We start from the raw sequence: 23,183 nt of genomic DNA on the forward strand, positions 1-23,183 counted from the left end.
AGATGTTTTCCGCATACTGCTGGATAAGCAGCAGGCGCTCTGAAAGTCTACTCAAGGCTTAGCACACAGCAAGCGTGGAGGTTGGGCAAGTGCCATCTCCTTAAGTATCTGCCTGGGTGCTCCAGAACACAATTCAACCTGGGTTTTCTAGAGGGCAGTGGGGTCACTGATAGCAGTTTTTCCATCCTAATATTCCATCACCACTAATCAAGTCATTCTCAAGGCCCTCATGCTAGGTTTTTCCCAAACTTGTTACCAGCTTAAAAGCTTTTGGAAAGGGAAAGATTGATAATGAAAGGGGGAAAAATGGAGGACTTCCCTGGTGCTCCAGAGGGGCCTCCCTGGTGGCTCAGACAGTAAAGAATCTGCCTGCAATGCATGAGACCTGGGTTCGATCCCGGGGTGGGGAAGATCCCTTGGAGAAGGGAATGGCTAACCACTCCAGTATTCTTGTCTGGAGAATTCCACGGACAGAGGAGCCTGGCAGGGCTACAGTCCACGAAGTCACGAAGAGTTAGACATGACTGAGAGACTAACACTTTCCCTGGTGGTCCAGTGCTTAAGACTGCATGCTGCCACTGCAAGGGGCTTGGGTTTGATTCCTGGTCAGGGAACTAAGATCCCACATCCCACAACATGAGGCCAAAAAAAAAGAGTGGGGGTGCGGGCAGGAGGAGGAAGAGTACCCTAGTGATTATCCTCTAAGAACAAGGTAAAAGGCTGAGAATGTTCTGGAAAACAGAAGACTGCTTCTATGTCAGCAGTCATAACTCAAAAGAGGGACCTGTTTTAAATTATTTAAACAAAAGGGTAGAGTGCCAGAAAAGGAGAGAGACTTCATCTGAGTCTAGACTAAAGGTGAGAAAAATAAACTTCTGTCATTTAATTCCCCTTAACCTGATCCTCTCATTGAGGTAGGTAGGCAATGTCATGACTTTACTGATGCAGATGCTAAAGCTCTGAGGGGCTAAGTCACCTGTGCAAGTTCAGGAGTCACGTGCCAGAAAAGTTTTGAAAGCAACTAATTGCAAATAATCCAATTTGTCTAAAATTACAAGAAAATTTCAGATGAATTATATTTAAAATTAAGATGGACAACTGAGGGAACACATAGGGAATAATTCATGGGGTTTTGCAATATGTATTTCCAACTGTTAAAACACAGTTGTTTACACTTGTTTTATTATTCCTAGGGACCTCGTGGTGGTGATGATGATGATGTTAGGAAGAAGAAATTATGATCATGTTACAGCTCAGATAATGAGCTTTATTGGTACAGCAGATAGTATCCTCAATTACTCATTTATACAATTAACTCATTCCAGGCCCCAAACAATCCTAAGAAGTAGGTTACACCATCCACCTCACCTTACAGAATGGGGAACTGAGGGAAAGAAGAGCTAAGCAAATGCCTCCAGGGAACACAGCTTGCTAGAGACAGACACCCCCCACACCTAGGTGATCAGCTCCTGAGCCCCAGTCCTATAAGCAAATATCTACTAGTAATAGCAACAAGTGCTCATTTTAACTAAGTTTCCTTGTCGACACATAACAGAAAATTCTCACCTCTGGTTTGCTAAGGCTGGATGACACCAAGGAACCAGACCCCACGTCCAAATCCCACTGCTTTTTCCCATGATTCTCAGGATCCAAGGCAGCGATTCGGCCATCTAAAGTGCTGATGATCACTAATGATCTGTAAAATTCAAAATGAAAAGGACAGAGTTAAAAAGATATCAAAGGCATACACTCAAAAGAAACCAGCCTCTCCCAGACTTCCCTGGTGGTCCAGTGGATAAGAATCTACCTGCCAGTGCGGGGGACATGGGTTTGATCTCTGGTCCAGGAAGACCCCACACGCCATGGTGCAAGTCTGTGTGCCACAACTACTGAGCCCAAGCTCTAGAGTCTGTGCTCCACAACAAGAGAAGCCACCACAAGGAGAAGTCCACACACCACAATCAGAGAAGGCCAAAGAGCAGCAACAAAGACCCAGTGCAGCCAATAAGGAATGCAAGAAAGGAGCCAGCTGCTCCCCGGCCCCTATCTGTAAGGGCAGGGAGCAGGGGTACATCCCCATGACACCTGCAGTCTTTCCACCTCGTCTTGAGCCCTCCAAGACAACTGCACTATGCCCTTTATCTGCTTGTGCCACTTATGAAAAGCCCCAAGTCCAAGGTCACTCCTCGTCCCCACACTCTAATCCCCACCTGGAACTCAACATACCCTCTTCTGTCCTTTACTCTTGTATTTCCCCAACTCCCGAAGCCTTCACCCTGAAACAGCCTCCCCTGAATGTCCACTCACCTTCTTGCTCTAACAGAAACCTGAGGACACTCCTTCAGAAGCTATGAGAATGTTTTTTTCTCCATCACCCTTACCAGATCCAGTGTAGTCCTCATACCGTGCTACCATTTCTAGACTATTTTCTTTCCTTCCTCTCTAAAAACCCTCAGGATCAAATCATTGCATCCATTACCCCTCCTAATAATCGACTTTTCATCTTTGGGTCGCTGGCTCCATTCCTTGGGAATTCTGGGCTCCTGGTTCATTGTCACTATTAACACATTCTGTGGGTTTTCATGATCTGTCTACCTTGCCTCAGGCATTCCCATGATCAGACCCTACCTAGGACCTTGTCATTACCTATCACAGCTTCTCTGTCTCACTGAAATTTTAAGAATCCAACCCCAAGCCACCAACTCCTCTTTTCAGCTCACCTCCTCTACTTCTCTGACCCCACCAAAATCTATTAGCTATTGATCCTACCACTGTTACCCTGAACCTCACTACCATTATGCCTTTACTTTTTCCTTATCCAGTTTTTCGTTTTGGTTTTGGTTTTTTCCTTAAAACCAAGATAGTGTTTATTTACTTGACTGCACCGGTCTTAGTTCTCGCATGAGCGATCTTTGCTGCCGAGTGTGGGATCTAGCTCTCTGACCAGGGATTGAACCCAGGACCCCTGCATTGGGAATGCTGAGTCTTAACCACCAGACTGCCAACGAAGTTCCTCTTATCCAGCTTAAATTCCACATCTTTCATCTTAAGCACTTCCCTGCTCATGCCTTCAACTCCCTTTTTCCTCTCCTACACATCACACTGGACTAGCAGAACTCCAACCTGAGTTAAACTCAACTTTCTGCCTTTGCTCCATCTTGCATCTGGGCAGTTGAAGACAGACATAACCATGCTGACAGGTCTCACTTTTATTCATATACCATCAACATCAAAAGGGCTACAAATGTTGTTCCACAATCATAATATGGTTCCTAGTCTATCCTCTCCCACTGTCTTGGGTTAACTATTTCATTCTGCTTTTGTCCTCAAACTTCCTACACTACCTCTTCCAAGCTCGTATATCTCAGGGACTAGGCCTCCTAGATACGTGTTTACTAACGAAAACAGAAATAATCAAGAGATCCCACCATCTCATCTCTCTATGTATCAGCACTTGGACCCATGAAATCCCCCTCGCCTCCTAGTACTGCAAATGAACTGTCCACATTCCCATCTGCTCCCAACACTTCCATTCAGGCAACAGGTCTTTCTCCATGCATATATGAGGACTTGTTCCTCAAAACCTCTCCTCTTGCTTTCCCATCAATTATTTCTTCTCTAACACGGCACTCCCCACCCCCAGCCATCAAACCTGCTACTATTTCTCCCAACTTAAAAACCAAACCAGATTAAACATAATGATCAACTCTCCCTGCTCCAGCTTCCAATCCATTGCTTGCCCCACTTTGGAACAAAGCTCCTTGAAAGAGGTGTTCTGTAGTTTTAGTCTCCAAATCCTCTCTCCCCTTCCTATACTGAACTATTTCTAATCAAGTTTTTGCCTCTACCCCTCCATTGAAAAGGCTTTCATGGGACTCACCCATGCCTTTCACACTGACAAATCCCATTCACTTGACCATCCAGTAGCACATGACCAGCCACTTCTCCTGTTCTCTATCAGCTACATTTTTCCCCCTAGTTTACTGGCACTTAAAAAAAAAATTGTAGCTGATTTACAGTGTTGCGTTAGGTTCCGGTATACAGCAAAATGATTCAGTTACATACATCTATGTTCTTTTTTATATTCTTCGTTTTGCTTTATTACAGGATATTGAATGTAATTCCCTGTGTTACATCAAGAAGAACTAAAGAGCCTCTTAATGAAGGTGAAAGAGGAGAGTGAAAAAGCTGGCTTAAAACTCAACATTCAGAAAAGTAAGATCATGGCATCTGGTCCCATCCCTTCATGGCAAATAGATGGGGAAACAATGGAAACAGTGAGAGACTATTTTTTGGGGCTCCAAAATCACTGCAGATGGTGACTGCAGTCATGAAATTGAAAGACACTTGCTCCTTGAAAGAAAAGCTATGACTAACCTAGACAGCATATTAAAAAGCAGACATTACTTTTCCAACAAAGATCTGTATAGTCAGAGCTATGGTTTTTCCAGTAGTCATGTATGGATGTGAAAGCTGGAATATAAAGAAAGCTGAGTGCTGAAGAATTGATGCTTTTCAACTGTGGTGTTGGAGAAGACTCTCAAGAGTCCCTGGGACTGCAAGGAGACCAAACTAGTCAATCCTAAAGGAAATCAGTTCTGAATACTCATTCGAAGGACTGATGCTGAAGCTCCAATACTTTGGCCACCTGAATGTGAAGAGCCAACTCATTTGAAAAGACCCTGATGCTGGGAAAGACTGAAGGCAGGAGGAGAAGGGGAAAACAGAGGATGAGACGGTTGGATGGCATCACCGACTCAATGGACATGAGCTTGAGCAAGCTCCAGGAGATGGTGAAGTACAAGGAAGCCTGGCATGCTGCAGTTCATGGGGTTGCAAGGAGTCGGACACGACTGAGCCACTGAACAACCCTGTGTTATACAGTGGGAGGAGCCTGAAGGGGCCCCAGTCCATGGAGTCGCAAAGAGTGGGACACCACTTAGTGAATAACACACACACATTAGGATCTGGTTGTTTATCCTCCGTCAACCACCCTTCACACAGCTACCAGGACACCATTCTCTCCTGATTATTTTTTCTCTATTCTAAGCTTCCTTTCTGAGTCTCGTTTCCTGGTTGCTCCTCATCTCTCCTATCTCCAAAAATATTCTCTACCTACATGTACTTTTCTTTCATGCTCTCCTAGATTAAAATATCATCTATTCCTGGTGGCTTAGACAGTAACGAATCTACCTGCAATGCAGGAGACGTGGGTTTGACCCCTGGGTTGAGAAGATGCCCTGAAGAAGGAAATAGCAACCCATTCTAGTATTCTTGCCTGGAGAATCCCAGGGACAGAGGAGCCTAGTGGGCGGCCATCTATGGGGTCGCACAGAGTAGGACACGACTGAAGCCACCTAGGAGCAACAGCAACAATAACAACATACATTTGCAACTTCCAAATTTATATTTCTGGTTCCAGGCCCCTTCCCTGAACTCTGGGCATACATATCTAACTGCCTGCCAGACTCACACTGTGTAACAGGCTTCTCAGTGTTCACATACCTAAAATCAATATCCCCAGACTGATTCCCCCAATTCCTCAAACACATTGTGTGTAATTTTCCCTCAGATCTTTGTACCTGCTGTTCCTTCGCATCCTGGAACATACACCCCAGATACATGACAAGCTCTCAATAAATGTTTGTGGAAAGAAAAGATGTGTTGAACAGTCCTTCTAGGAATTTGTTAGGTATATTTGTCTACTTCTCAAAGATGATACAACTTCCAAGCATAGACAGTTATGTTCCTGGTTTGGATTATAAAATGCTATTTTTAATCTATTCTACTTCATATATAATATACAGAAATTCAAAGTAAAGCTACAAGTTGACCAACACAAACCAGTTCAAGCAGTCTCCTTTGAAACCTTTCAAAGAAAATAAGACAAGCCAGTTCAAGTAAACTCCTTTGAAACGCTTCAGAGAACTTACTCAGCAAATGAATAAATTTATCAAGTGAATAAAAGTGTTAATTTAATTTAGTTCTCTATCTATACCAAGAGAACATTTCATGCAAAGATGGGCTCAATAAAGGACAGAAATGGTATGGACCTAAAAGAAGCAGAAGATACTAAGAAAAGGTGGCAAGAATACACAGAAGAACTGTACAAAAAAGATCTTCATGACCAAGATAACCACGATGGTGTGATCACTCACCTAGAGCCAGACATCCCACAATGTGAAGTCAAGTGGGCCTTAGAAAGCATCACTATGAACAAAGCTAGTGGAGGGATGGAATTCCAGTTGAGCTATTTCAAATCCTGAAAGATGATGCTGTGAAAGTGCTGCACTCAATATGCCAGCAAATTTGGAAAACTCAGGAATGGCCACAGGACGGGAAAAGGTCAGTTTTCATTCCAATCCCAAAGAAATGCAATGCCAAAGAATGCTCAAACTACCGCACAATTGCACTCATCTCACATGCTAGTAAAGTAATGCTCAAAATTCTCCAAGCCAGGCTTCAGCAATACGTGAACTGTGAACTTCTAGATGTTCAAGCTGGTTTTAGAAAAGGCAGAGGAACCAGAGATCAAATTGCCAACATCTGCTAGATCATGGAAAAAGCAAGAGAGTTCCAGAAAAATATCTATTTCTGCTTTATTGAGTATGCCAAAGCCTTTGACTGTGTGGATCACAAGAAACTGTGGAAAATTCTGAAAGAGATGGGAATACCAGACCACCTGACCTGCCTCTTGAGACCCCTATACGCAGGTCAGAAGTAACAGTTAGAACTGGACATGGAACAACAGACTGGTTCCAAAAAGGAAAAGGAGTACGTCAAGGCTGTATATTGTCACTCTGCTTATTTAACTTCTATGCAGAGTACATCATGAGAAATGCTGGGCTGGATGAAGCACAAGCTAGAATCAAGACTGCAAGGAGAAATATCAACAACCTCAGATATGCAGATGACACCACCTTTATAGCAGAAAGTGAAGAGGAACTAAAAAGCCTCTTGATGAAAGTGAAAGAGGAGAGTGAAAAAGTTGGCTTAAAGCTCAACATTCAGAAAACGAAGATCATGGCATCTGGTCCCATCACTTCATGGGAAATAGATGGGGAAACAGTGGAAACAGTGTCAGACGTTATTTTTCGGGGTTCCAAAATCACTGCAGATGGTGACTGCAGCCATGAAATTAAAAGACGCTTACTCCTTGGAAGGAAAGTTATGATCAACCTAGACAGCATATTGAAAAGCAGAGACATTACTTTGCCAACAAAGGTCCATCTAGTCAAGGCTATGGTTTTTCCAGTAGTCATGTATGGATGTGAGAGTTGGACTGTGAAGAAAGCTGAGTGCCAAAGAATTGATGCTTTTGAACTGTGGTGTTGGAGAAGACTCTTGAGAGTCCCTTGGACTTCAAAGAGATCCAACCAGTCCGTTCTAAAGGAGATCAGTCCTGAGTGTTCTTTGGAAGGAATGATGCTAAAGCTGAAACTCCAGTACTTTGTGCTACCTCATGTGAAGAGCTGACTCATTGGAAAAGACTGATGCTGGGAGGGATTGGAGGCAGGAGGAGAAGGGGACGACGGAGGATGAGATGGCTGGATGGCATCACTGACTCGAGGAACGTGGGTTTGGGTGAACTCTGGGAGTTGGTGAGGCCTGGCGTGCTGCAATTCATGGGGTTGCAAAGAGTCAGACACAACTGAGCAACTGAACTGAATTTATGAAAATAAAGATTTCACCATACTACAAACTAGTAATTTTAAGTAACAAACCCAAAGCAAAGGAACAACTGGACTTCCTTCCCCACACATTATCTCACATCCTAAAGAGACCTACTGGGAGTTGGAGGAGAAGGATAAAGTAAGCCAAAAAATTATATCATGATGAAAGGTATAAAAATTCATACCTGACAGCCCACCAGGGAAAAGAAAATGAAAAATAATATATGTGTGTGTATATATATATAAAATTGAGTATATTATATACTTACAACTGAGTCACTTTGCTGTATGGGTTCAATCTCTGGTCTGGGAAGAACCCAGATGCTGCTGAGCAACTAAGCCCATCTATCATAACTGCTGAGTCCACGCTCTAGAGCCTGCAAGCCATAGCTACCGAGCCTGTGTGCCACAAGTACTGAAGCCCGCGTGCCTAGAGCCCGTTCTTCACAAGGTGAGAAGCCACCACAGTGAGGGTTCAAAGCACTGCAAATGGAGAGCAACCCCCTGCTCACCACTACTAGAGAAAAGCCCAAGCAGCAATGAAGACAAAACAGCCAAGAATAAACCCTTTTTTAAAAAAGACGCATATGTCTTATGTAAAGATTCTGCTTTTTAAAATAAACAAGATATTTTCAGATGATGAATTGTATCTAGAGGGTATGTGTGAATTCAAGCAATAAGTGAAAGAAAGAAAAACATGCAGGCAGGAACAGTTAAGTACATCACGCTCTTAACTGGCCATTGATATTTAGTATAATCTGGTTTTTAGATTTGAATGGTGTATCCTTAATTCTTTTTAACTCCTCTTAATGGGAATAACAGAAATTTCCATAACAAACCCTGTCCATTCTTGCATGCTCAGGCATGTCCAACTCTTTGAGACCCCATGAACGTAGCCCATCAGGCTCCTCTGTCCATGGGATTTCCCAGGCAAGAATACTGGAATGGGTTGCCATTTCCTTCTCTAGGGGATCTTCCTGACCCAGGGATGGAACCTGTGCCTCCTGCATCTCCTGCACTGGCAGGTGGATTCTTTATCACTTGAGCTACCTGGGAAGCCCATGTCAGGTGTCAAAAAAAAATTCATTATCCCCACTGCTACAATTTATGGGCTCTGTCTTAAGCACATCACTGGAAGAGGGCTTTCCCTTCTGCTGCTGCTGGAAATAAGTAACAGCTGGAAGGCAAAGAGATACTTAACAGTTGAGACGGTTACATCTTATCACATTCTTGGAGAGATGCTCTGAAATACTATTGGTTGAGAGCCACATGAAGGAGACAAACACTGCTGAAAAGCAGTCCTCCAGCTGGATGCAGAACAACCAGAGGTCAAAATAAGATGCAGCACTTAGAACAAACATCAAGGCCTCCCCTTTCCTTAAAAACAAACAAACAAACAAACAGAGAATCTAAGGCCATTTATCTCACCATGATCCACTCTATTTGGCAGTTTCTATGAACGAGATGAAAAACTCTTTAACTTATTTAAAAATCAAAAGAACTACACAGGCAGCATTTCCAGGGGAAAGAATCAGAGCTTTGAAGTCAACCCTGTGTGCCCATCCCCACGGCCCTGCTGTTGTTCTGCTCATGGTTCTATTCAAATTGCTTTCTCATGGATAAAACAGGACGATTTCACCCAGCTCAGCATAACTCAAATTGACCTGATTACCAAAATAATCTGGAGTGCTTGTTAAAAACCAGTGAAAATTCAGAGGTTCCCTCTGCAGAGGGGTTTCAGAGATGGTGACTTAACAAGTATCTGAGGTGAGTCTCAAGATAAAACCAGTCTGGCAAAGAGTGGTTTACCTCAAAGGGCGATTTCCTGGGAATAAAATAATAATAATAATAATAATAATAATAATAATAATCCATTACTGGGATGAAGATGGCCTACTGATCAATGCTATCAGCAAACTCTAGAAATTCCTCTCGCTTACAGGTTGCTTCAGTTTACAAAGTCATTTGTTTGGATGATTCAGCAGCAAGCACTTTCTCTCACTCATAGTGTGATTCTTCAAAGCCCCTTTCAAGAAAGGTTTGCGATGACCTCTCTTGAGGCCAGGTCTCCTCCCCTCATCAGGTTTGTCCCTCCAGTGGCAGCTGGAGTACAGTGAGTGTGCTCAGTCACTCAGTCGTGTCTAGCTCTTTACAACCCTATGGACTATAGCCCACCAGGCTCCATTGTCCATGCGACTTCCCAGGCAAGAATACTGGAGTGGGTTGCCATGCCCTCCTCCAGGGGATCTTTCCAACCCAGGAATTGAACCTGTGTCTCCTATGTCTCCTGCATCAGCAGGCGGATTCTTTACCATTGAGCACCAGGGAAGCCCTTAGTTGGAACACTGGCTGTCTCCCATTCTAGACCAGTCCTTGCCCCCATCCTCACCTGCCATCCTGACAGCTTTCAATCTCCAAAATGTGGTCCGAGGAGTTCTAGTTTTATCCAGCGTCCATCACTTACTGTATGTGTAATCTGACAGCTCCCTAAACGAATGTAGTATTTACAGTTCATCCCTCTCCCAACCCCAGTTCAGCATTTTCAGCAGGGCATCACCACAACGTGTTCAGAAAGCGTCCCTTCTCTCCCCAGGCTTTCTGCATCCACCCTATCACTGAACATCTATATCAGAAATGAAACCTGCCTCCTCCCTCACCCCCTGCATTTCAGCAACAGTCGTGTACTCCTGATCTGTTTTTCAAGCTTCCTTTAAATCTTTTCATTCTTCTTCATCCCAGTGGCCTTGTTCTATGACATTAGAACATCTTAAAAAGATGTCCAACCTACACAAAAACAAACCAAAAAAAAAAAAAAGACTAAAAAAATGAACAGAAAACAAAACCCAAAACAAATGAACAAAAAAAGACTTCCTGCCTCTGGTTTCTTCCTTCCTCCACTCTTCTGACAGTTTTGTTTCTATAATTGAGATCTGATCAACTTTCACAGCTCCCTGTGCCCACTGAATAAAGGCCACACTACTTGCTATCACGCATAATCTGGCATAACCTAGGCTTCTAACTCGTTGAACAAAGTTCCTTTGTTAACTTGGCTCTTGTCTCATGTCTTTTTCTTCTTTATTTTTTGGTTGTCTCATGTCTTAAATGATTTCATATGTCCCCCAAATATCACTTCTAATGAATTTTCCTCTCTTTAGAGAAACTATTTAAGTACTAATCACAATATTCAAGACTTCTGGAAAGAAAGAGCTAATATTACTAATTAAGTCTGGTATTTAGTTCCAGTGCAAAATTGAGAAAACTTGACTTTTTAATTAGCTTTCTCCTCAGTGAATGGCCAATCTCCCTTAGGTTGTTTGGAAAACACAGAACCAATCTCCTGGCTCCCCAAGCAAGCACATAAGGGTCCCGGAGCCCTGGTTTAGCAACCACAGCTTTGAGCCTGTGCTCACATCATCCCAGCAGCTGAGACTTTCCTTGACACTTCATGTTCAAGGGCTTGCTCACTTGATGTCTTCATTCTCTTCGCTCTCAAACTCCTCTTATGTCATTATCATCCATTTCAGTACAGTTAATTCTTTAACACTTGCAGCTCCCCCTCAGGCCTGGACTCAAGGACAGCCCATGTATCCATCCCCAGCACCCAGTAGTGTGGAGCTCCTAGTAAGATGCAGTAAATGTTCGCTGGATGAATAAATTTTGCTAGGGCGGATACAACTACTCACATAAAACAAAAAAGGAACTGAGAAAGATGTGAAAAGATGCGACTTGGCTAAGGTCACGCACCTAAAAGAGATTTTGGACAGAACTGTAAAGTATAAGTTTGGGGTTTTTTTAAAACTCTAATTCAACTATTCTGTTAACTAAATGTCTACATAAGTGGCGACTCCTATATTACTATAGTGTGTAGCTTTTATCCCCCCCAGAAATCTCATCAAAATGGCATACATCCTGTTATTGCTCTGATTATGCCCTTAACTGAGCAGAAATGCTCTTAGGCCACAATAAATACCAATTTTAAAAAATTTTGTTTGCTCTGACTTCCATCACCCAGAATCCTTGCCTATTTATAATTAAGTTTATCAGAGTCTGATAAGTAAATGCTGAATTCTTTCATGCAGTAACTTTGCCTGAATAAATTTCCCATTTGAAACAGAAGTAGGTGACAGTAGAAAGTTCTATCGATTGAATAGTTTCTACATTAACAACTGCTTATTTTAAAATTGCACATTTCCTTTCATAGGACAAGAAAACCGTCACAAAATTAAAAATGTGATTGGGTTAAATCTGCTTTTTTATAAATGTAACCAAGAATCCTCTGACTAAAATATATGCTCGCACTCAAGGAAGCATATATTCTTGTTGAAAAACGAATGTATTAATTGGACTTTACTTTGTAGTCCTCACCTACTAAGCAAATCTTCAGATCAAACTTCCTTTATTTAAACCTGTCACAAGACTAGTCATGCCCTCAATACAAACAAATATAGTGCCAAAAATTACTAACTATATAACTCTGACATATCAGCTAAGCCTTACAGAAATACAGTCTAAGTTTTCAATGTTGTAAACCAAGTGAGAGCAGCAGATATCCGTTTCCAATTAGAATTAAACATTTTCAAAGCACTTTGTCTGCTCTATTCTAAGAAATCTTTTAAATAAAATGGTTATTGACAAATAGAACAGCGTGGAAAATATTAAAACAATGTTTTTTAAACTTTTTATTTTGTATTGGGGTATAGCCAATTAACTGGAGGAGGAAATGGCAACCCACTCCAGTATTCTTGCCTGGAGAATCCCATGGACAAAGGAGCCTGGCAGGCTAGAGTCCACAGGGTCGCAGAGTCCAACGTGGCTGAAGTAATTTAGCACACAGCCAATTAACAACAGTGTGTTAGTTTTAGGTGAACAGTGAAGGCACTCAGCCATACATATACATGTATCCGTTCTCCTACAAACTCCCCATCCAGGGTGCCACATAACACTGAACAGAATTCCATGTGCTATACAGTAGGTCCTTGTTGCTTATCCATTTTAAATATAGCAGTGTGTACATGTCCATCCCAAATTCCCTACCTACCCCTTCCCCCCACATCAACCATAATAAGTTTGTTCTCTTAAGTCTGTAAGTCTCTTTCTGAAAAACTTAAAAAAAAATTTCCCCCTCTCACACTTAGTTCTAAAACCTACCAGCTTTACTTTCTGCATTTTAAAATGTTTTGTACTAGAAATATACAATCAGCTCCTATCTTACCAAAAAAAAAAAAAACAAAAACAAAAAAACCCAATGGAGTTTCCAGACAGTATTTATGGAATGAAGGACCATGTGGGAGCCACAGCTTACAGCAGGTGATAAAGACAGGTCACCTTCTGCACCCAGGAGTGTGAATACAGAACAGTTTCCTCAACTCTGTCAATCTCAAAGCCAGAGTCCAGGTGTCAATCACACTAAAAAGACAATTATAGACAGGAAGGATAATCCATTACTCACCAAGTGTATTTACTTTGGCTTATAGCCTGACTTGAAAGTTATGCACAAATTCTTCTTTCAGTGTGATTCTTAGTCAGCTTTAAAAGTCTGGGGTTGCCGAGGGGACAGGATAGTTAGGGAGTTTGGGATGGACATGTACATAGTCCTATATTTAAAATGGTAAGCAACAAGGATCTACTGTATAGTACATGGAACTCTGCTGAGTATTATGTGGCAGCTGGATGGGAGGGGAATTTGGGGGAGAATGGATACATGGTATCTGTGATTAGGTCCCTTTGCTGTACACCTGAAACTGTCACAACATTATTAACCAACTAGACCCCATTACAAAATAAAAAACTTTAAATAAGTGAAAAAAAAAAGTCTGGGGTCAGAAACGTGAACAGATAACTTAGTTTCCTTTCAACACTGTATCCTGTAATTCTATTATTCAATGGTCATTTTAGTTGAAAAAAAAAAGGATTATGAATTTGAAAATCTGAGGAAGACTAGATTTCTAAGCCATTGATTCACATCAGACCAGCCTATAAAGGATAGAGAGGAGAAAGAAATAAAGAGGAATTAAATCATCTTATATTTGGGAAGTGTTTTCCTGTTACAACTCATTAAATCCAAAAATTCCAGTTTACAGATGCACAAATTAAAGAAGCATGAGAGATGAAATGAATGTCAAATGTAGTGATACTTTTGTTAGAGGGGAATCAGAGGCAAAAGGAACATAATACTTTAAAAATTGGTGTGATAGCTAAAACTAGGGCTTTACAACTTCCAAGGTTGTCAGATGTCAATCTGAGGATGCTCAACCCATCACAAGAATGCCAAATGACACCTTGCAGTTTGCTTTTTGTGCTTAAGTCAGAAAACTCATAACTCATCATTTAACGCCAACGTGCATGCATAAAACCGAACAGTGAGATGAGATTTTTACTTTCTTCCCAATACTCTGCAATGACCGTCTCATTTAAATTTCAACTAAATGTAATATTTACCAGAAGAACCGCTGACAACAAGACTGCTACAAGAAAAGCAAGTTCATTTTAGCTACTTTTTAAAGGGGGAAAAAAAAAAAAGGTTTATTCACTCATTTATATGCCTGAGATGGAGAATAAGCATTTAGACTGAAAATTCCATCACAAGAAAATGAAAATTCCATCAAGAGAAAAAAAAAAGAATGAGCAAGTTGCATTCTGCTTCTTGAGAGACAAAAGACAACCTGTAAAGACAAAGATCTCAATTTCCCACCTTCTACTTTTAAAAGTTTTGCAAAGGATGGCTCTTCACAGTTATCTGCAATAAACACTTGGTTAATCCAGACTTGTTCCCCTAATCTTCCTTCTTTAAATAAACAGGATATTGGTTTATTATTATAGAACTGATATTCTCTTTTTCTTTCACTTTTTTCTGTAGCGCACTTAAAAAAAGTCTTTTACAAACTACATATTTATCTCTTGCTGATTCTACCAATTTACTTACTCAAGGTTTCTCAAACTTTCCATACTATCTTAAGCTACTGGGCAGACACCTAAACCCCAGCCCATATTATCCTAACCAATTCTGTTTGCCAAAGATCTCTTATTCTCTGGCAGGCAAAACTCCTCTCTTTTCACTCTTTTTCTTTCTGAGAAAAGTAGTTCTGCTTGCCAGCTAGCTACCTTCGCCTCCTCTCCTATTCCTTTCTTTTCCAACCTGTCTATACAAGCTTGCACTTTCTGCATATATAAAGATGATCAGCAATCTCAACAGGTTTAACAGTGAGGGACTGAGAAAGTGAGGCCAAAAAGGATGAATCTTTTCTTTGGGGACTGGGGGGAGCAGGGAGCCGTGTAGTGTGGCTTAAAGGATCTCACTCAGTTCCCCAGCCAGGGACTGAACCTAAGCCCCCAGCAATGGAAGCTCAAAGTCCTAACTACTGAACCACTAGAGAATTCCCAAAAAGGATGAATCTTTAACCCCTTCTTTAAGTATGCTTGCTTGATTGCTAAGTCACTTCAGTCATCCAATTCTTTGCAACCTTATGGACTGTAGCCTGCAAGGCTCCTCTGTCCATGGGATTTTCCAGGCAAAAATACTAGAGTGGGTTGTCACTCCTGACCCAGGGATTGAACCCTCTCTTACATCCACCTGCATTGGTAGGCAGGATCTTTACCACTACCTTCATTTTCTCAGTCCTCACCCTATGCCTGCTGTACAACCTGGCCAGCTGTACCTGTCGCCTTTGCTGACTTATCTCTCCAAAACATAAAGGGCATTTCCTGAAGTTTTTATCCCTAGCTCCTTTTTGCACAGTTTCATTTACCCTGACATCTCTCCACCTGCAGGCACTGTTTCCTACTTAATCTCTCCCTCTAGACTTCCTGCCAGCACTGCCAAGTCACCATGTCCAACACCAACCCAGTTACCTTCCCCCCACTCCCCTTAATCTTTCCACTTTCCACCTGTGCTCTACTCCCTAGCCATCCCATCTGCATCTTTAGCTGGTGGTGCCAAGAGAGGATGAATCAATTTATTTGCCAAGAACCAAGGTTCCACCTGCAATCTCTCAACTCTACCCACTCTGTTCTCTATCCACTGGACAGTGCACCTCTCACGGACACTGTTATAACATGCTCCTTTTGGTTTCCACACCTCAAGTTTTTTTACTGTATACCATAATGCCAGAGAAACAGTCCCTAAGCACAAACTTAGATCAGGCCTGGCATTTGAGATACTCTACACAACACTTCTCAAACTGTAGTACATGAGGGACTTTCCTGATGGTTTAGTGGTTAAGACTCCTCACTTTCATTGCAGGGGGCATGGGTTTGATCCCTGGTTGGGGAACTAAGGGAGCTTCCCAGGTAGTGCTAGTGGTAAAGAACCCACCTACCAATGCAGGTGGACGTAACAACATAGGTTCAATTCCTGGGTTGGGAAGATCCCCTGGAGGAGGAAATGGCAACTCCCTCCAGTATTCTGGCCTGGAGAATCCCATGGACAGAGGAGCCTGGCAGGCTCTGGTACATAGGATCACAGAGTCAGACACGACTGAAGTGACTTAGCATGCACCCATTCAGGGAACTAAGATCCTACACGCCAAGAATGAACAAACTGTAGTGTCCATGTGAACTGCAGGCTGATCTTCTTAAAATGCAGATACTCATTCAGTGGGTCTCAGCGGGGCCTGATTCTGGATTTCTAACATTTCCAGGTGATGATGATGTTACCAGCATATGGCTGTATATATACAACATGGCTGCAACCTATTTTTCTGGCCTTATCGTCTACCCCTCCCTGCCCAGCACATATGTACGTATGTTTGTAACTCTTTCGTACCTACAGGTCACTCACATGCACACATACACACAGATGCATACAAACAAAATAATGGGGGTGTGTGTATGCTCTCAGTCGTGTCCGGCTCTTTGGGGCCCTGTGGACTGCAGCCTATCAGGCTTCTCTGTCTGTGGAATTTTCCAGGCAAAAATACTGGAGTGGGTTGCCATGCCCTCCTCCAGGGGATCTTCCGGACCCAGGGATCAAACACGAGTCTCTTGCATCTCTTGCACTGGCAGGCATTTTCTTTACCACTAGCACCACCTGGGAAGCCCTCCCTAAACACACAGCTGCTGTCCCCCTCGCTGTTTCAAGTCCAGCCTCTGCTCACCACATTTCTACCCACTTTTGAGGAAGCAACTCATTCTGCCAGAGTATTTTCTTTTTTTCTTTCCTACCTCACCCCAGTACCACTCACTGAACACCACAAGAAACGTGGGACACTGATAGCACTTAATTTGCATTGCTTCTGCCCTTAATGTCATTGTCATCTTATTTAATCCTTACTGCCGGACTGCACCTCTTGCTGGAGGACAGGAGCTATCTGCCTAACCTCTGTAACCCCAGGGCATCATTACGGGGGGTGGGTGGGTGGGGGTTTTTAAGCATCAATAAATACCTGCTCCAGTGGATCTGTATTTTAAGAAAAATGAAACCGACTACTCTACTTCATGTAACTCACTTTGGGCAAGTGCTTCAGAAGTTTAAGACAGATAAAAACATTCTTTCTGGATAGCTAGCTAATTCATTAGCAAAACCTCTGAACATTCTGTCAAATGTTTGGCATTTTAAAATCATCTACATATACACATTCAAAGGGTGTTTCTAAAATTTTAGTACTTCCCAGGTGATGCTAGTGGTAAAGAACCCACCTGCTAAGGTGGGTTCAGTCACTGGGTGGGGAAGATCCCCTGGAGGAGGGCATGGCAACCCATTCCAGTATCCTTGCCTGGAGAATGCCATGGATAGAGGAGCCTGCCGAGCTACCGTCCACAGGGTCGCAGAGTCGGACACGACTGAAGTGACTTAGCGCCCTCACCCAGGCATATAGATCAAAGCTCTGATATTTAACTGATAAAGTAAAACTAATTTGTCATAATCTAGTCATTACTACATTTAAACTTAAAATACTTTCTAATCCAGTAACCCTCTCTGGTTTAATTTACTTAAAGCTCCTGCTATTCCATCCATTAAATGGGATCTCACTTTCTCCTCGGGTGTGCTAAAGTTAGTCATCTGCGAAATAATTTACCATTAAAATGCCTCACATGTGTGCCCAGCCATGAAAAGTGCTTTAAAACATGTATCTTGAAGAAACGTTTTTAGGAGATGAAACAACTCAACCAAAACAGCCCTATATTAAATGTTTATATACTAAACCCTCTAAATATCAAAGAACTGCCGAAATTCAAACAAAACCATAGCTTCTAAACTTTAGTGTGTTCAAGAATTGTCTGCAGTGCGTATTAAATGTGCAGATTCCAGTTTCTTACCCTAAGGAAGTCTAATCCAGTCAATCTGGAATGGGACTTAGAAAACTGTACAGTCAACCAGCATCCCCGGGCGGTTCTAATGCAGGTGTTCCACAGATCTCAGAGAAATACTGACCTCAACCCTGGTGCGTGGGCACTACAGGGATGTATTTAAAGAAAAATGTTGAAATCTCTTTATGAAGTTCTTTCCCCATAGAGCTGTCACACTAGCACAGGCATAAGGTAATTCATTAAAAAAAAAAAAACGATGAGGGGTGCTGTAAGTTGCTTGCGGTACGAGTAAAGGTCGAAAGCAAAGAAAGAAAGTAACGTTTCTTTCCCACTTCTCACTCCGTTCTCCGAGCATCCTCCAGGTACCTTTGAGGATGCTGCTCGCACCAGAAAACTACAACCGGGTGCCAGGGAGCAGAGTGAGGCCCTTCTCTGGTCCAGGGGATGGGCAGGCGGCCCCGCTCTCTCCCCTAGGTCACCAGCAGTCCTCTGCCAGCTAGAAGTCGCGGCGGAGGGGGGACCGCGGCCCCCGGATCCTCCGCGGCGCAAGCGCATAAACAAGTCGCCTCCAGGGGTCAGCGATCGCGATGCTCTACCCGCGCCCCTTACCTGCCGCACGGCCGAATATCGGGCTCCTCTTCCGGCTCCGGCTCCCGCGGCTCCTGCTCGCCTGCAGCTGCCGGCAGCGCCTCGGAGTCCTCCACCGTCACTTCGGCCGCAATCACGGCGCCCGCCGCCGGCACCCGCGTAGCCGAGGTGGGAGCCGCAGCGGCCCCGAGGCCGAATGCCGCCTCCGCTGTCGGTGCGAGGAGGTCAGAGGTGCGCCGCGCGGCCACTGTCCCGGCCACGAGCCCCAGAAGCAGCGGCAGTAGCAGCGTCCGTGCCAGCGACCCCGGGCCGGTGGCGCGCTCCATCAGCGGCCCGCCCCGCGAGCCGGCATGGAGGTGTAGCCACCGGCGCCCGCCTCTCCCGCAGTTCAGAATCCCCGACCAAGGCGAGGACGCGCTAGGGACTCCGCCGCCGCCTAGACGGTCAGGAAGTCCAGCAGCTTTCCCTCGGCCACGTCTTAGCCCGGCCTCCGTCAGCGCCACCTGAGTGACAGCCGCCCCCGGACATCGCCCATTGAACGATCTTTCCGCGCATCTGCTCGCTGACTGGCTGCAGACTCTGCCACTCTGGGCACCGACGCTAGTCTTGTTGGAGCAGGTGGGCTCTCCTGGGTTGTCAACAGCAAAGCTGCCAATCAAATCGTATTGCCTTTAGCCGGAGGCCTGCCCTCTTCCGGACGCGCTTACCAATGAGAAACGCCCCTCCAGGCAGTTTTTTTGCCTGATTGGTTGATTTGGCAGTACCCAGAACGCCATTCCCCAGAGAAGATTGGCCATTGTGCTGATTGGCCTCGCCCCTCAAAGCGAGGCGCTAGAGAATATTTGAAGAGCATTGGTGGAAGCGGATGTCCCTCAAAAATCTGAGATAATTTCTTCTTGATTGGTTGGAAGCAGCACTTACTACGTGGCGGATTCTGACTGCGGAGAGGACAGTCCCAAGTGAAAGAAGAGTGAAAGGCGAGTCCCTGGTGGTGGGGTGGCGGCCGATCTTCAAGGAGTTACCGCTGTAAAGCCTGGTCCGTTTGGAAACTCAAAAGAAGAGCAGGAAAAATAAGTGACCGCACAAAACATGTAGTTCCTGAAAATGGAAGGGGTAACGTGAGTTGGGTAGAAGATCCAGCCACTGGGCTGGGAATTACCGCTTGTTTAGAGATGCTGATTTCCTCGGTGACCTACAGCAATCTAGTCTATCCGACACGCCCCTTTCTTGTTAGAAAGGAGAAGGAGCACAGGCCTGGTGCACTTACGTCATTTGTCTACAGTCGCATAAGTAGTTATTTACAGAACCATGTCTTTTCATCCAAGCCTTCTGATCCTGGTCTGCCATGCTTTGTAGTTCGCTAACAGGGAAAGAAAGAGAAAACCGCAAAAGGCCAAACTGGAGATTTGAATGTTTGGCCAAGGCAATAGAACTTTTCATGCAGTTCCGGACACCCTGAAGATTCCTGAGCAGATGAGTGAAGTGATAAGAGTTGTGGTTTAGAAACAACCCAACTGCTGTGAATTCCTCAGCAGTGTTTTCAAAAGAGCATTAAAGATGAGACCAGTTGTGTGGCTATATGTGAGGCTATATCCCCATCAAAATTTTGAAGATCTTATTTTATTTAAGCTACTGGCATACAGACATGCTCTTAATTTCTTCAGTCCAAAAGCAAAACCCTCCACGTCCCCTTCCACAGTCAACCATATTTCATAGTTGCTCAGTACAGGAAAAACTGTCTTCGATTCCTCTTGTCCCCTTGTCAAACACACTACTTTTGTTCCCACAACTCCACCAAATTGCTCATGCTGTGGCCACCATTGCTAAATTCAAAAGACGATTCTCCATCTTCATTTTATCATCTATATAATAAACCCAGACAGAGGATGAAGTGGTTGGATGGCATCACTGATTGAGTGGAAATGAACTTGGGCAAACTCTGGGTGATGGTGAGGGACAAGGAGGCCTGGCCTGCTGCAGTCCCTGGAGTTGCAAAGAGTCAGAGAGGACTTGGCAACTGAACAACAATAGCTAACCCAATACATCAGTCTTTCCTGTATAAAACACTTTTCACTGGTTTTCCAGCTTCCACATGGGCCAAATCATAGCCCTCATTACCACCTCATTTTAACTTAATCTCCTCCTTAAAAGGTTTCTCTCCAAATAAGGTTACATTGGAGGGGGTACTAGGGTCAGGACTTAAACACATGAATTTCAAAGGAGACACAATTCAGCCCATAACACCCAGATATTCATGAGACTAGTTCTGTCACTTCTTTCAGGGCTCTGTTACCTTCCCAGTAAAGCCTCTCCTGACCCTTTTTAAAATTGAAGCCCCCCCACCCCACCTCAATTCTTAAACTACTCCCCTGCTTTATTTTTCTCTTTAATAAAATCTTTTTGGTTCAGTCACTCAGTCCTGTTCGATTCTTTGGGACCCCATGGACTGCAGTACATCAGGCTTCCCTGTCCATTATCTCCCAAGTTTGTTCAAACTCATGTCCATTGAGTCAATGATGCTATAATTTGCATATTTATTTATTGTCTGTCTCCCTCCACGCCTACATAAATTCCATTAGCATTTATACATTGATATGTTCAAAGAGACTAAAACAACGCAAAGTATTTAGTAAGCGTTTAATAAATATTTGTTGAATAAATGAAAATCTGAGGACAGAGCAAAATGGATAAATGGAAGAGATTGTAGTTGCTGTAGATAGAAGGGAGTGATTAAGGAAGCAAGAACCCAGAGTATCTGGAGAAAACAGACTGCTGTGCCTTCCATGTTGAAAGTAGAGATTAGACATGTATACTATCATGTAAGAATTGAATCGCCAGTCTATGTCTGACGCAGGATACAGCATGCTTGGGGCTGGTGCATGGGGATGACCCACAGAGATGTTATGGGGAGGGAGGTGGGAGGGGGGCTCATGTTTGGGAACACATGTAAGAATTAAAGATTTTAAAATTAAAAAAATTAAAAAAAAAAGAAAGAGATTAGAAAGTACCCTGAAAAGATAAATTATTTTGAAATGAAGAGTAGATGAGAGAGCTCAAACTAGTTGATCACTTTCTACTCAACTAAACAGATCAGATCTCCTAAGTGAGAGAATATAAGAGACAATATGAGAGAAGTGTCAGAAAATTAAGTGAAATTAGAAATGATTGTTGACTACTTGTAATGCCCATTTGAAATTGCCCTGTGCTATGTGCCCAGTCATGTCCAACTCTTAGTGACCCCATGGACAATAACCCTCCAGGCTTCTCTGTCCGTGGCATTTTCCAGGCAAGAATATGGAGAAGGGTTGCCATTTTCTTCTCCATGGGATCTTCCAAACCTAGGGATCGGCCTGCTGCTTTTGCTAATCCTGCATTGGCAGGCAGATCCTTTACCACCGAGCCACCTGGGAAGCTTGCATTTGAAATTAGCTTGTGTATATATTTTCGTGGATTTAGTCTTCATAGATCTGTGACTTTTTCAAAAGATGATCATGGCATGAACAATAACAATCTGAGCTAATGAATCAGAAATCTGCTTGCCATTTGTAAATTATGTGGAAGGTTTTTATTATTGTTATTATTCATTTACCATGCAGGGAGGACCATGTGTTCACCTGCATGTAATGGGAATAAAAATGTGAACAAAACAGGCATGGTCCCTGCCCTTCTGAAGCTTAACAATTATCTAGTTAGGGAGACAGACACTACTTTAGTAATATATTATTAAAACCAAGAAAAGTGCTATGATGGAAAGGGAACAGGCAGGAGAGCACAGTGGTTGAAAATATTAGACGAGTCAAGCTTTATACTCAAGGAAAAAAACATGCAAGAAGTTCCATTTTGGGAAAAGAAGATAAGTCCTGAGTCATGGTCAGCTGAATGGGATAAAAAATTACTGGAAGGGAAAAGAGTATGTGCCAGTTTTAACAGCATGCAGAGTCACAGTGACTACACAGTAGCTCTGAAATCTGAATCAGTGAGACCGGCTGGGGCTTTGGACTCTTCAATTCAGTGCTGCAATGCTTGACCTGGACACATCTCTCCTCAAATGGCAAAATACAAAGAAACTGTATGAGACTAAAAATAACTACATGCATGTGAATGCATGTACAGTTGGGGCAAATTCTGGCCCCCAAAATACAAAGAGACCAAAAAACCCAACTGTCCCTTTTGAAGAGCATGGAGCAAAAGCAAGGTTGATCCCTGGGTTGGGAAGATCCCCTGGAAGAGGAAATGGCAACCCACTCTAGTATTCTTGCCTGGGAAATCCCATGCATAGAGGAGCCTGGTGAGCTACAGTCCATGGGGTCACATAAGAGTTGGACATGACTTAGTGACTAGACAATAGCAAAACTAAAATAAGTAACAATAGTACAAGAAGTGTGTATGTGTGTGTGCTCAGTCCTGTCTCTTTGCGACCAGTCAAGAATACTGGAATGGGTTGCCATTTCCTCCTCCAGGGGATCTTCCTGACTCAAGGATCAAACCATCATCTCCTGTTACTCCTATGTTGGCAGATTCTTTTACCACTGAGCCACCGGGGAAGCCCACAGCTTGAAAGGTGGGAGTAGGTAAATGCAGTGAAAGCAGCCTAACACTGGATTTCCCAGGTGGTTCAGTGGTGGAAAATCTAAGTGTCAGTGCAGGGGACATGGATTCACAATCCCTGGTCTGGGA

The 23,183-nt window shown here is 43.4% G+C and overlaps 1 protein-coding gene across 1 annotated transcript in view; it reads right to left on the minus strand.

The window, feature by feature from the left end:
* Positions 1-19,191, minus strand: part of EIF2AK3 (eukaryotic translation initiation factor 2 alpha kinase 3) — an 82,103-nt gene extending 62,912 nt beyond the window's left edge. The window contains exons 1-2 of the mRNA XM_069580365.1: positions 18,528-19,191; positions 1,567-1,696 (exon numbers count right to left, since the gene is read on the minus strand). Of these exons, the coding sequence (XP_069436466.1) occupies positions 1,567-1,696; positions 18,528-18,832 (435 nt within the window). The 5' untranslated portion in view covers positions 18,833-19,191. The remainder of the gene's footprint in view (positions 1-1,566; positions 1,697-18,527) is intronic.
* Positions 19,192-23,183: the final 3,992 nt, after the last annotated feature.

This window comes from Ovis canadensis, chromosome 3 (assembly GCF_042477335.2).
Source record: "Ovis canadensis isolate MfBH-ARS-UI-01 breed Bighorn chromosome 3, ARS-UI_OviCan_v2, whole genome shotgun sequence".
NCBI lineage: Eukaryota > Metazoa > Chordata > Mammalia > Artiodactyla > Bovidae > Ovis > Ovis canadensis.